General features: G+C 32.8%; 4 protein-coding genes across 9 annotated transcripts in view; 1 reads left to right on the top strand and 3 right to left on the bottom strand.

The window, feature by feature from the left end:
- Nucleotides 1–3,207: 3,207 nt before the first annotated feature.
- Nucleotides 3,208–6,338, bottom strand: LOC116767546 (probable 28S rRNA (cytosine-C(5))-methyltransferase). The gene is made up of 5 exons (XM_032657916.2): nt 6,122–6,338; nt 5,306–5,506; nt 5,058–5,212; nt 3,457–4,833; nt 3,208–3,388 (listed from the first exon to the last, which is right to left on the bottom strand). Exons 1-5 carry the CDS (start codon nt 6,219–6,221, stop codon nt 3,221–3,223), a joined length of 2,001 nt encoding a protein of 666 aa, XP_032513807.2. The 5' UTR covers nt 6,222–6,338; the 3' UTR covers nt 3,208–3,220.
- A 277-nt stretch (nt 6,339–6,615) lies between these two features.
- On the top strand, nt 6,616–8,054 carry LOC116767734 (coenzyme Q-binding protein COQ10, mitochondrial). Its single transcript, XM_032658193.2, has 3 exons — nt 6,616–6,875; nt 6,949–7,080; nt 7,366–8,054. The coding sequence occupies exons 1-3, from the start codon at nt 6,811–6,813 to the stop codon at nt 7,829–7,831; spliced, it is 663 nt and encodes a 220-aa protein (XP_032514084.2). The 5' UTR covers nt 6,616–6,810; the 3' UTR covers nt 7,832–8,054.
- LOC116767743 (peptidyl-prolyl cis-trans isomerase H) lies at nt 8,040–9,350 on the bottom strand. Its single transcript, XM_032658204.2, has 3 exons — nt 9,058–9,350; nt 8,635–8,811; nt 8,040–8,367 (listed from the first exon to the last, which is right to left on the bottom strand). Exons 1-3 carry the CDS (start codon nt 9,139–9,141, stop codon nt 8,074–8,076), a joined length of 555 nt encoding a protein of 184 aa, XP_032514095.1. The 5' UTR covers nt 9,142–9,350; the 3' UTR covers nt 8,040–8,073.
- Nucleotides 9,351–12,080: 2,730 nt separating this feature from the next.
- LOC116767565 (NAD(+) hydrolase sarm1) overlaps nt 12,081–13,190 on the bottom strand; it is a 50,256-nt gene continuing 49,146 nt past the window's right edge. For all 6 annotated transcript variants that reach the window (XM_061527231.1, XM_032657945.2, XM_032657946.2 and 3 more), the window contains one exon: nt 12,081–13,170. The gene's annotated coding sequence lies outside the window, so the exon portion shown is untranslated. The remainder of the gene's footprint in view (nt 13,171–13,190) is intronic.

Raw genomic sequence — 13,190 nt, 5'->3', positions numbered from 1 at the left:
AGTTTTTGGGTAATAATTACATTTAAAAAGAAAGCTGCTTTTTCTACATCTGTGTTTTTATATTTTATTTCTACAACACAAAGTTCATAGCCCCTGAAAAGTAGTGTAGCGCCATCTATTTCTTTTTCACGGCAACTACGCAAACAACGCACAACGAATTCTCACTCGGCTATTCACTTACACAGAATAGTTGGGATATAAAATTGGAAACCGATATTGGGAAAGAAATTAAACACACTCATAAGCACACACACACATACAATAATAATTACTATTGACAAATCTTTCACAGTGTTTTAATATTATTTTTTTTTGTAAAAGTTGGTGGCTGACAGAGGGTGATATACGTATATAGGCGCGAAACAAATTGTATGAATAAAGAAATCAACAAATTATCATGCAGGTGTTTTACAAATGGTGAATCTTCGCCGACCACCTGGAGACCCAATTTCAGCCAAATCCTTCTAGAAATACACAGCACGCAGAAATAGTTCAGCAGCTACTGAGGAGCTACGTTGAGCAGACGATAGCCCCAGAGGAAGACCCCATCTTCCTACTCCTGGCCAAGTGTAGCGTATGATTCGCCGCACTAAGCTTCGGAAGGCCCCCGGTTCTGACAGAATCACTAACGAAGTCCTCCGTCACATTTCCGCGCGTGGCATAGCAGCGGCGACGCGCTTATATAATGGAGTCCTCAGGACCGGCCACTTCCCTATCCAATGGAAGCTCGGCCGAGTCATCATGCTGCCGAAGCCTGGGAAGAACATCTTGCTGCCAGGGAGCTATCGCCCCATCACGCTGCTGTCAACCGTCTCGAAGGTTTTCGAGAAACTTCTGCTGCTGGACGTCACACCACCCGTCCAACTACGGGACGAGCAGTTTGGCTTTAGAGCGGAGCACTCAACCACGCTCCAGCTCGCGAGGGTCCTGCACGTCCTCTCGGTGGCTCTCGACAAAAACGAGTCAGCCGTCGCAGTGACGCTCGATATGGAGAAATCTTTCGATCGCGTATGGCACCCCGGCCTATTGTACAAGCTGGCCACATTCACTACTCCTCGCCGAATAGTCAGGATTATGGCCACCTTCCTGCGGGACAGGCCTTTCCAGGTGTCGGTGAAACCCACCCTATCCACGGAACGCCCCATCAGAGCCGGAGTACCGCAGGGGAGCTGCCTGTTTCCGATATGTTACTCCAACTATACGGATGACATCCCAGTGGCGGAACGTGCGACCTTAGCACTCTACGCCGACGACGCTGCCTACATTACAACATCTCTGACTCCCGCCCACGCGGCGATGAAAATGCAGCGTCATCTTGACCAGCTCCCTCAGTGGCTGGATAAATGGCGTCTCAAAGTGAACGTCTCGAAGACCCAGGCGATTTCCATGGGTCGGCGACACCTACCGCAGCTGGCTGGCTGGCTCGAGCGGGGTAGCGGCGAGAAAAGCCGAAAAGAAGAGAGACCACAAGAAGATGACCCCATCGGACGCCGGCTGGATTCTAACCACCGGGGATGTGTCCTCGCCCACAGTTAGACTCGCCCCGTCCGACCAACACCCGGGCACGACCACCTGGATTTCACTGCTGCAGGCTGGAGGCAGCCCATTCGAGACGTAAGTCTCTGGGCCACGCCTCCCTGATGTGACATCAGGGCTGCAAACGCTCGCCCCAACGACCCGCCTGCATTCACAGGCCAACGCCTCGAAAAGCTAACCTCGACTCCCGCTTCCCGTTGGCCCGAGAGGAACTCGATATATATTCGTAGACATTCATACGGATAACAAGTGTGTGAAATTATGGAATACCAAAATACCGAAGAGGATAATGAAGTCAGCTGTGCTGACGTCACAGTTCTTAAAAACCAAGCTGGGCCTGATATTCCGCCATATATATACATGTAATTGACTATTTCAGTATTGGTGACAACACTTCAAAAGGTCCAGATGATTCAAAATAGATGCAAAAGAAGAACAAAAATAAGAGAAATAAAAAGAAGACAACTGTCAAGAGAAAATCAGTGACTAGTAAAGTTGACAATGAAAAAAATGTCGTTGAAACGAAAACTGAATTGACACACACAGAAGACTCTAAAGTAGATCCCAAATTAAAAGGCTAAGAATAAAAAGGCAAAACAGAACAAAGCGAAAATTGCAAACGAAGAACCAAGCAAAGGTAATAATTTTCAAACAAAACAAAATCAAAGTCTGATTAACGAAGAAACAAAAACAAATGCAAAAGATAATGTCGACAAAATGCAGGCGATAAGTCAAAGTACAGTGACATCGAAAGCGTCAAAGTCGATCATGATAGTAGTAGTAGTCCGAAAAAGAAAAAAAATAAAAAGGGCGGAGCAAACGCTCTTACTTTGACAGTGAACATGAATAAAGAAAAAATACCGAAAAAATTTAAATTGAGGCGGCAAAAAAACTTAAAAATAAGAATAATAAAAAAGTTGTCGGCCAAATGAATAAGGACAAAGCGAAACCAATGAATAAAGCGAAAGCCAAACTGAATAAAAAGAAGTAAATTTCTATTTATTAATAAAATTATTAAATTATTAATATTTTTTTTTATTAAATCTCCTTTTTGTTATTTTGACTACAATATATGACTCCAATTTTTTTCCATTAACAGTCAATATTTACTATACACAATTTGCTATAAATCTAGAGGCGTTTTATGTGGAAGTGAAATATATTTTTAATATGTGAAAGGTGTCAAACGAGCAGGCGGCCTATTTGATGGGCAGTAGTGACCGTCGCCGATGGACATTCGCAACACCTCTGTTGCTGATGCGTTGCCAACCTTGGTTGTTTAGGAAGTGGGAGGGGTGGGAATAAAGAGATGGCAGGAAAGGGTGGGAATAAAGAGATGGCAGGAAAGGGTGGGAACAGGGAAAGGGCAACCGGCTCTCTCACTCATCGAACGAAACGCAGCCATTAAAGACTGCTTTACGCCGATCTTCTGTGAGAGGCTAGTACATCCCCGGTCGAGCCAACCCTTGTTCGAGCTGTAGTTACTTGACATACAGCTAGGCTCTATCACCCACCAACTTTTTACTGGTTAATTATATACAATTACAAAAAAAATTTAAACACTGTGAAAGATTTGTCAATAGTAATTATGTATATATATATATATATAGAAGTATTTTTTATAAAACCATTATAAGGAAAAAAGTTCTTTAAATACAAAATAAATGCAGCTTAATCATACACATTAGTTTTTATTTTTTTTATTCTGTGGTTCAACAGCAACAGATTCCGCTGGCCTCTTAACTGGTGTATTTTTTTTTTTGGATTTCTTCTGCATTGTCGCATCACCATTCTGTTCTGCATCTTCCTTTATTTCTTCATTGTCTTCTTCTTCATCCTTAAATGGCTCAGGCTGTAATAGACATTTTTGTAAATCATATGAAATTATATACCTATTTTATTAAATAAAATTATACTTACTATAACATTAGAGAACTTCTTAAATTTGGCCACAAAAAAACCATCCATATTATGTGTATGGGGATAGAATCTTCTTGTTAGTTTTAATGATGGATGGAATCTATGATGTCTGTATTTAACGAATCCCTCTGTACCAAAGTCAAGACCGGTCGGCACTAACTTGACATTTCGTCTTTTCAGTGCATAATTTACAACCCATTCATTTTCTTCTGGTAATATAGAACATGTCGAATAAACAATGTAACCGCCTGTACTGGATTTAGCATTACAACAATCTATAGCGGCCAGTAAAAGCTGTCTTTGTAGATTGAAACATCTCTGAATATCCTTTTGTTCCTTCGAAGTCTTCACGCTAGGATCTTTAGCTATAACCCCCGTTCCTGTACAGGGGGCATCAAGTAATACTCTATCGAAGCCCTTAATAACCTCTGGGAATTGACGTCCATCATAGTTACAAATAACAGCATTAACAATTCCCAGCCTGTGGAAGTTACCGACAATCGCTTTAGTTCTATCTTTATTGGCATCATTAGCAAATAAAGCACCTGTATTTTTCATGATGGCAGCTATATGAGATGCTTTACCACCAGGGGCCGCACACATGTCTAATATTCTCTCATTCTCTTGAGGTGCTAAAGCCATTACTGGCAAGAAACTAGAAGCCCCTTGTAAAATGTAATGGCCAGCCAAATATTCCGGAGTAGCACCAATTGGTACTGTAGAACTATAAACTACAAGACCAACTTTGCTCCACTTTCCAACCGGATCTAAATTAACTCCTCTATTAATAAGGGCTTGAGCTAAATCCCTTCTTCTTGTCTTCAAGCTGTTAGTCCTAATAGTCAATGGGCGAGCTACTTCACTTGCTTCAAGAAATTCCACTAATTCCTGTACTGGAAATATTTGCATGAGAACTTCCATGAGAAATTCATTATAACTGTAATACATACATAAGTCCTTCATCAATAGCTCAGTGTATTCACACCTCGATCTTTCTTGATCCTTCAAACGGTTAAAATCACTTAAAACCGTTACAACATCTTTAATCCGTTGATGGATGTCCTGTAAACTCGTTGGATTTTGCAGTTCTTCTTCAGATGGGAATGCAAATACATCTTGTTTAGAAATGTTCAGTTGCAATTCATCGTCAGCAAGCTTCTTGTCGATCTTTTGTTTCTTTTTAAGTTTGATGTTAGCTTTTTCTATTGGTAACATGTCATCATCGTCATCATCATCATCATCATCATCATCTTTTTCTTCATCACTAGAGTCTGAGTTATAGTCCATTTTATTCTCATTATCAGCATCATCCTCTTCATCAGGATCATTATCCTGTTCCTCATCTGTGTCTACAAATAAATCATCAAGTTTGCCGACCTGTAAAACATATTTGAAAATGAAATAAATAAACCTTTAATATATAAAACGAACCAAGATTAAAAAAGCTTTAAAGGCCACATGCTTATTTTACAAATATTATCATAAATCGTTTTTTCACATTTATTTCTTATTTTCCTAGTCAATAACTCGAAATTGTTGTATAACATAAGCTGAAATCATAATAGACTACATATTATAATTATTAAAAATAATAAAACTACCTTATATTTTTCTTTCCCAGATTTTTTTGGTGCTTCCTCAACATCTTCATCTTCTACATCACTTCCAGAGTCATTCTCATCATCTTCAGAATTGTATTCTTTGGATTTACTCTTCTGTTTAGGTTTAAGCCACTCTTTGTTGTCATCTGTAAAACCTATAGAAAGAGAATTTTCCATTTTATTACTTTTAAACTATTTGTCATATATAATTAATAAAAACTAATATCAAAACCTTTGAAAACAATTACCTTCCACATTTTCTTGTTCTGAATCTTCAGATTCATCTTCGGACTTGTCCTCAACTACTTTCTCATTTACCTTTGCAACATTCTTCTTTGCTTCTTTCAAAGCTTTCTTCTTTTCCACAAGTTCTTTCTTTTTTTTAAGCCTCCTAGCAGCTCTCTGTTTTTGTCTATGGCTCAACTTCTTTTCTTCTTTATCATCATCAACTGTTACATATATACATAATATTAAGATATTATATAAATAGAGATTTTATACTTAAAATTGAAAATATAAAACTTATGTAATATTTTGTGTTCATATAGAGAATTTTTTCCCATTAGTTTCACTGTATTTTTATTAAAATACAAAAAACTTTTTTATTCAACTCATGTATTTAAATTTAATATTTACTTCAAACAAATGGACTTTTTAGTATAAGTGTTTGAAAAATGATGTACAAACCTATAATTACTATTTTCAAAATAATAAAGGTTTTTATTGATGCAAGAAATGTCGTTGAGTTCTTATTTGCGTTTATTGAATATTCTTAAAACATTATTCATAAGAAAATTCATAAACGTAAGAATGGTTTTGAAAAATCTAATTTAATTTTCTAAATAAGGTCACATAAAAATATTACAAATAGTATTTTAATATAGAGTTATGAGGAAATAGTAACGTGGTATTTGACATGTTTTAGATATATCTCATATTATGACAAACTTTGATAACCATGTCGCATATATATAAAGTTTAAATAAGATTGTGATTTAAAACTGCTACAAAAGGTAATTTCAAAAAATACACTTTATTAATTTTAGGGCACCTCGTGTACTTACTTAGTCCTTTTTTGAATACGGGATCCGGTTGCTTCCTCGCTTTCCTACCCGGCCCTTTTTTAATCTTTACTGATTCATCAAATTTAGCTTTACGACCCATTTAGACCTATTATATTCTTGCAAAGGATTAAAACTATTCCCATCTAATAACTTAAATTCGAAATAATAAAACGTTAACCAAACTAACTTTGAAAACACGTGTGATTGTTACTCGCTTCATTTAGTTAAAAAGTGACAATGTCAAAGTCAAACCAACAGTCAATGTCAAACTGTCAATTTCAGATTAGAAACCTGAATATGTCTTGATACCTATTGTGCAGAAAATAAAAATTCATTATATCTTATTTCATTTGCTGAATATGGTTATATTCTAAAATTATAAATAAAAAAATTATTGAATTGGAAAAAAATTGTAATTTTACTAAAACTTTCAAGAGAGACAAGAAACAAATTATAATCTTGACAGTTTACACTTTGTTTTATCCGTCATTCAGAAACTTGAATCTGATATTGGCATTTAATAATTTGCGAAATGAATTCAGATTAATTGTAGCTTAGTTTAATAGAAATTTTAAATTAAATATTAGTTACCGCTGTTCTTTTAGTGAGTAACGTATTTAAATGGAGTATTTATAAAACTGTGCTTAGATTTTAAATAGTCATGACAATTTTATCAATCGCAAGAAAATATGATATTGACTAAAAGTTCTAACTTTGGACCAAAAGCGTTTCTTTCAGTGAAACAGTTATTTTAGTGAGTAAATATGTAGATATCTTTTATTAATTTAGGTGTAACATTGTTAATCATTCTTCAATTCATTTTATAGTTTTCAGGGTCGTTACGTAAATAGAAATAATATACAATGTCATTGCCATGCACAACAAGGACAACGGCGCCTATTTTTTAGTTTTCCAAAGTCTAGTCGTAAACGTGAATATTGTGGAAGACAGCTAGTTGGGTATGTCTATAAATTAAAAATTGTGGTCATCTTTCGCTCTATTGCACAATATAAAAAATATAAAGATACATTAAAATTATACATGTATCAGCAATGTATGTATTTCATGAAATACATAATATGTTTTTAGTTATAAGTGAGTCTTATTTTTAATTATTAATGACAAGATTAGCATAATTGCTCATGCATGCTTCAGTGATTTGATGTTTATTGAAATATGCAAATTCAAACGGTACATAAATTAAAATCATTAACAATTTATCTTATATTGTATATAATTTTCAGTTACACAATGGAGCAGATGTTTGAAGTTGTATCAGATGTGGAGAGTTATTATAAATTTGTACCATGGTGCAAGCGTTCGATAGTATTGAGTAAAACCTCAGACCAACTGAAAGCGGACTTAATAGTGGGTTTTCCTCCCATAAACGAGAGCTATACATCAAATGTTACATTAGTTAAACCTTACTTAGTGAAGGCCGAGTGTATGGATGGTAGACTCTTCCACTACTTATTGACACTCTGGAGGTTTAGTCCAGGACTAAAAAGAGAACAGCAATCCTGTGTCGTCGACTTTCAAATAACATTTGAATTTAAATCAACATTTCATTCACATTTATCAAATTTATTCTTTGACCAAGTCGCTAGACAAATGGAGGGGGCTTTTATAAATGAAGTCGGAAAGAGATTTGGCCCGCCTACAATAATGTCTAGAAACTTACTGCAGAATCCTCAAGCAGTAAAAAGTTGATGATACATGATTTTGAATTTAGCCAAATATTATTTTATGATATTGAAATAATGTGATGTAATATTATTTATGTGGAAAAAAAAGCAGAGCTTTTTGTTTTTGTTCTTAATAATAAACAGAGTTATTATATATTTTGTATTATTGTGTTAATTATAATTATAGTATGTGTTAAATACTCAAGTATTGAAATTTTACTTGAATAAAAGAATTTGTTATTAAAACACCATGTCTTTAAATATTTATTACATTTGTCCACACTGTGATATTGTTACTGGTATTTTGGGTTTGTTGTTCGGTCCTGTCGGTACATTTTCAATTTTTCTCATAACTAATAAACCATCTATAACTCTTCCGAACACAACATGCTTATTGTCTAAGAAATTACACTTGGCGCAAGTTATGAAAAACTGACAGCCATTTGTGTCCTTGCCACTATTTGCCATTGATAATAATCCTGGGGAATCGTGCTTTACTACAAAGTTCTCATCAGCAAATGTACTACCTCCGTAAATACTCATCACACCTGTGCCATCACCCTGAAAAAGATGTCATAAAAATGACTAAGAATATGTGAAGTAAAAGATAAAAGTCATTTAATAGAATTATTTTTTAATTGAAAACTGAAATTAAGTTGTTAAAATTGTCTAGAATATCATCTCATGTCTGAGTCAGTAACAAATTGACATTGTTTAAAACATTTTAACCAATTTAATCCATTATTCATAGGTTGAAACTCAAAAACTAGTATTCTTAAATTTGCCATTAACATAGGAATTAAGAATGTTATGAAAAAAAATACCTACATTTACAAAATCTCCCCCTTGTATCATAAAGTCTTTTATTACTCTATGAAAAGTTGCGCCTTTGAAACCAAGTGGAACACCATCTCTTCTGTATTCACCTGTGCAGAATTCTCTGAAGTTTTCACTTGTCTTTGGTACAACATCAGCAAAAAGTTCAAATATCATGCGACCAATTTCCTAAAAATATAATTTTTTATATGTTATGTACACCACAGTGAGTAAGAATAGTTATAATAAGTGTGCTTCTATAGAGAAAATTTTTTTAAAAATTGCAAGAGAAATTGTTGAAGAAAATGATTTTGTATTCCACTTCTAAGTTTGAATTAAATTATAAGCTAAATAATTTGGTATATAGGTTATTAATTAAACATTTACTTGAACACATTTTACAAGTCGAATTTGAAGAGTTTTCATAATACTTACAGTTGTGCCGACTGTAATATCAAAGAATACAACTGGATTATTTGGATTTCTGAGTTGTGTTTGTATTTGATTCCATGTCGGCATTTTGTCAAAGTGAAAATCTAAACTATCCTAGCTGCTACAAAATGCAACCGCTTATTTTAGTAATAAAATAATTAGTCAAAATGAGAGAAATAGGGTGTATGTTTAGACGCTTTATAACCTATCATGTGATAATAACATTGAAGTTTGTTCAGGTACTTCTAAAGTCTAAGCTCTTGAACGCGCTATTTTGCAATGGTTGACAAATGACAAGTGACAAGAAGTGACTTATGATTATTTTTAGACATTAACACGAACTGAGGTACAACCATAAATTTTAAATCAATTATTCCTCTTAACCATTTGAGACTTGTCCAAAGCTTCCTCATCGTGAACATAATATTGAATAAATATTTCTGTAGCTCTGTGAAATTTCGATCATGTTAACTTATGAATATATTAATGAAATATATAAATATGTATTATTTTAACTGATAATTTAGGTTTATGAGGTCTAAAACCATCTATTTAGTTTCAATAGTTAAAACGTAATAGATAGATTTTTCCAAAGACTTACAAATCATCAAGCGAGACCATACTTAATATTTTATCGTGTTGGTAACCATACTAAATAATTAAGGTGTAAATCAGAGCTTATAGTCATTTATATGAAAGTGTATTATCTTAATGGAATTCTTATTTATAAATAAATATAATAATATTTTACTAAACTATGAAATATATATTCATTTATTAAATAGAATATATTTATTTCATTATTAATTGAATGTTCTTATGCTCTAGAATCTAAATCATAGTGTAATGTTATGGATTCTGATCTTTCAGGATTTTGTAATGGCGTAATATTATGACAGTTGAAAAGTAAACTCTAAAATAATACATGTACATTTAAGGTTATAATTTTTATATATATATATATATATATTTTATAGAAACTGCTTAATGTTTATGTGCATTATTTTTGTTCAATACGATTATGATAAATACTTTTTATAAAAATGGAAAAAGCAGAAAATTTTATAGATTATTATCAAATATTGCAAAGTGAAAAATCTGCATCAAACGAGGAGTTAAAGAAAAGCTACCAGCGTTTAGTACTGGCTTTTCATCCCGACAAAAGTGGTAATGCGGAGGACGAGAAGTTTCATCTGATTCAAAAAGCGTGGTCTGTTTTGAGGGATCCAATCTCTCGCAAACAATATGATGCAGAATTAGCTTGTTATGAAAATACTGATCTTTTACTCTACGATACAATATCTTTATCAGATATGGACTTCAATGCTACAGAAGAATTGTACTCATATCAGTGTAGATGCAGTGGTATTTATTACTTAGATGCTAGTGAACTTTTTGAATCTTCATTTGAAGTTATCATAAGCTGCAATGAGTGCTCATTTTGTGTCAAAGTAAATAAGAGATAGTGTCAGTATATATAATATTTATCTGGTATTATTTAAAACTATTCATCTACCTACAAATAAAAATGTTAAACTTAATTCATATAATGATTTTATACACACAAAAAATTGTGCTATATTCTGTGATATTAAAAAAAAATAATTATATATTATGATTTTATAGTTCAATAGAAATATAAATTAAACAAATAATTTTGTTTCTCATCTGTACTTTTGACAAGAAAAAGAGTTGGTAGAAAAAGATTATCTGTATGTGGCATTGTAGCTTGCAAAATAAACATGGTTATATGTTTTGCTTGTGATGTGATGTTTTTTTTGTATAAAATTTTTGAAGATTTGTCTAGTCATTATTAATTAACTTGCTTTATGCTTGACAATACTGTTAGCAGCTGACTCAACTATATTTCATATACCTGATTTATTTAAATTAGCTATTACTTGCGAGTTTGCCTCAATATTAAACAGTCTTCAAGAAAGATTTTATCTACATTTTGAGTTTTCATTTTATTTCTTGAACATCCCTTTTATTAGTCAGTCAGAATCTGATGATCCTGACTTGGTGACAATGGTGAAATTCAGATATATCCCCTTTTCAAATTCCAATCAAAAGATGCCTAAAGTTACTTATGACATTATTAGCTTTAAGTAAAATTCTTATCAAAACCTGTCCAGCCTGACAAGACCTAGATGTACAAAAATACAGTTTTTATGTAAGTATTATCATAAATTTTCATCTTTCAGGTGTATTGAGTATAAAGTTGATAATTTGGAATTACAAACAGCACTTGATAATTTGGAATTACAAATTGATTTCAATATTAGATTTCACGAGATTAGATTTTCTGTACCTACTTATATTCTTCCACAGATCTTATAAATATTTTTTATTTCTTTACCATTTCAACTTATTTAATTATTAGTATAAAGCAATTATTCAATTCATTGTAATAACATTCTAACTTTTAAATTTATTGTTAAACAGTATTTTGTATTTTCATGAGATTTTTGTTTAAAAATCATCGTCAAGGTTTACTGTTATGATTTTATTTTAATGAAAATGAAATTGGGTTCTTAGCAGTAAACTCAAATCTTCAGACATCTTCAAGGTCACTCTTCCATGGTTGTCTATTAAATGGTCACCCCAAATTCCACCTGACTGACTTGGAAAGTTTGTACAAACACTACTTGTAAGTACAAATGTTGATTGAATACCATTCAGTTAAGAGTTAGTAATAAAATTGTTAGAAAATTAACTCATTTACATTACTGAGGTAATTTTGTCTTTCTGGAATAAAATTTTCTATGTGCATAGTTTATAATATATTCTTAGCATTGATAAAATTAATTTAAAAATACCAATACGTTTTATACAAAATTGTTTTTAATATAACAGAGGCTGCCAGCATAATTCCAAGTATTGATGGGTTGTCGAACTTAGAAGCTTTGATAAATATTTACTAAAACTAAGGCATAAATAGCTACTCATGTAATATAAAAATATATATACCAATATTATATACACTGTAAAAAAAAAACGACAAGGATATAAATAATAATTCGGAATTATTTAAGTTATACCATTTATTTTATGGTTAGGTTACAACATAAATATATTTATGACAGTGTAAATTTATCATAATTATGGTTAACTTGTGTGAAAATATTTTAAACCTATACTAAAAATTTTGTACAGCTCTCATTATTATAACATAATTTAAATGGTACAGGCATAGTAGATAGGCTCCGAGGACAGGTATATCTATTGTGTGATTTAATTTATAATCAATCTTACATTTTCATTATTCATATATGTAAAAAGATCCAAGCTATCACATATGCATAAAATAATTACATAAAATCTGCTTCAATTATAAAATAATTTAGTGGCAAGAAAATAAAAAATAAAATTATAACCATAAATAAATTTTATGTCCTATAGAGAGTGGAGATAATGTATAGAGAGATACATAGGTTTATATGCGAAATAATAAAGAAAAGCAATTTGCCATACTATAACGAATAGCAAACTGTTACTATTACAACCTCGGTGCAATGTTTCCCAAACATCGCAGGGTAGCAATTACTTGTCACATTTCATAATATATGTAAAAATTGTTTTACATGCACTCATTGAGATTACGTTATATATAACACCGATTATGTTTGTACAAAACAAACAATATTTATATAGTGGCATACAAAAATATTTACATGATTGTGCACACTTTTTGTACTTCAGAATAAGATCCACATAAATATTAAGTCCGATAGTCTATTACACACTCCACGAGCACTAGCTAAAGCCACACTTTGCAGCGGTCTTCAGCAAAGTCTTACTTTGTTCACACATCTGTCCATGAAATTCTTTTTCCTCTTTGTCTGTGTAGTAGCGTCTAGTGGTGCAGGCAGTGAGAGTTGTGTGTGCATTTTATCATCCGCATCCAATATGCCTTCGAAGCTTCTACACCTACGTGAATTCTCTTGTGATTCCTTGAAGTCTATATTATCGCTACTTTCAGATAGTCTCTCTGGAAGACTATACAAAGTTTTAACCGGCGAGTTCTGTTTCGATGTGCTGTTGATGTCAGTGAGTTGATCACAGCTCTGTGACTTTGCTGAGGCCTTATCCGCCGAAGATCGTCTTCGTATCGGCCTGGAAAATAAATAATCATT

Source organism: Danaus plexippus (genome assembly GCF_018135715.1).
Source record: "Danaus plexippus chromosome 9 unlocalized genomic scaffold, MEX_DaPlex mxdp_24, whole genome shotgun sequence".
NCBI classification, from domain to species: Eukaryota; Metazoa; Arthropoda; class Insecta; order Lepidoptera; family Nymphalidae; genus Danaus; species Danaus plexippus.
Note: the sequence above shows the minus strand (reverse complement) of the source record. Positions and strands in the feature narration are given on the sequence as shown.

Bases quoted from the DNA above. Each gene is read 5' to 3' on its own strand.
- LOC116767743 (XM_032658204.2), bottom strand. From the start codon at position 9,141: ATGCCGACATGGAATCAAATACAAACACAACTCAGAAATCCAAATAAT. The intron at 8,812-9,057 runs GTAAGTATTATG...TTATATTTTTAG, and splicing joins ATATTACAGTCGGCACAACT to GAAATTGGTCGCATGATATT. The intron at 8,368-8,634 runs GTAGGTATTTTT...CATCTTTTTCAG, and splicing joins AAGGGGGAGATTTTGTAAAT to GGTGATGGCACAGGTGTGAT.
- LOC116767734 (XM_032658193.2), top strand. From the start codon at position 6,811: ATGATATTGACTAAAAGTTCTAACTTTGGACCAAAAGCGTTTCTTTCA. The intron at 6,876-6,948 runs GTGAGTAAATAT...TTCATTTTATAG, and splicing joins TCAGTGAAACAGTTATTTTA to TTTTCAGGGTCGTTACGTAA. The intron at 7,081-7,365 runs GTATGTCTATAA...TATAATTTTCAG, and splicing joins TGTGGAAGACAGCTAGTTGG to TTACACAATGGAGCAGATGT.
- LOC116767546 (XM_032657916.2), bottom strand. From the start codon at position 6,221: ATGGGTCGTAAAGCTAAATTTGATGAATCAGTAAAGATTAAAAAAGGG. The intron at 5,507-6,121 runs GTAAGTACACGA...TATATGTAACAG, and splicing joins CGTATTCAAAAAAGGACTAA to TTGATGATGATAAAGAAGAA. The intron at 5,213-5,305 runs GTAATTGTTTTC...CTCTTTCTATAG, and splicing joins AGAACAAGAAAATGTGGAAG to GTTTTACAGATGACAACAAA.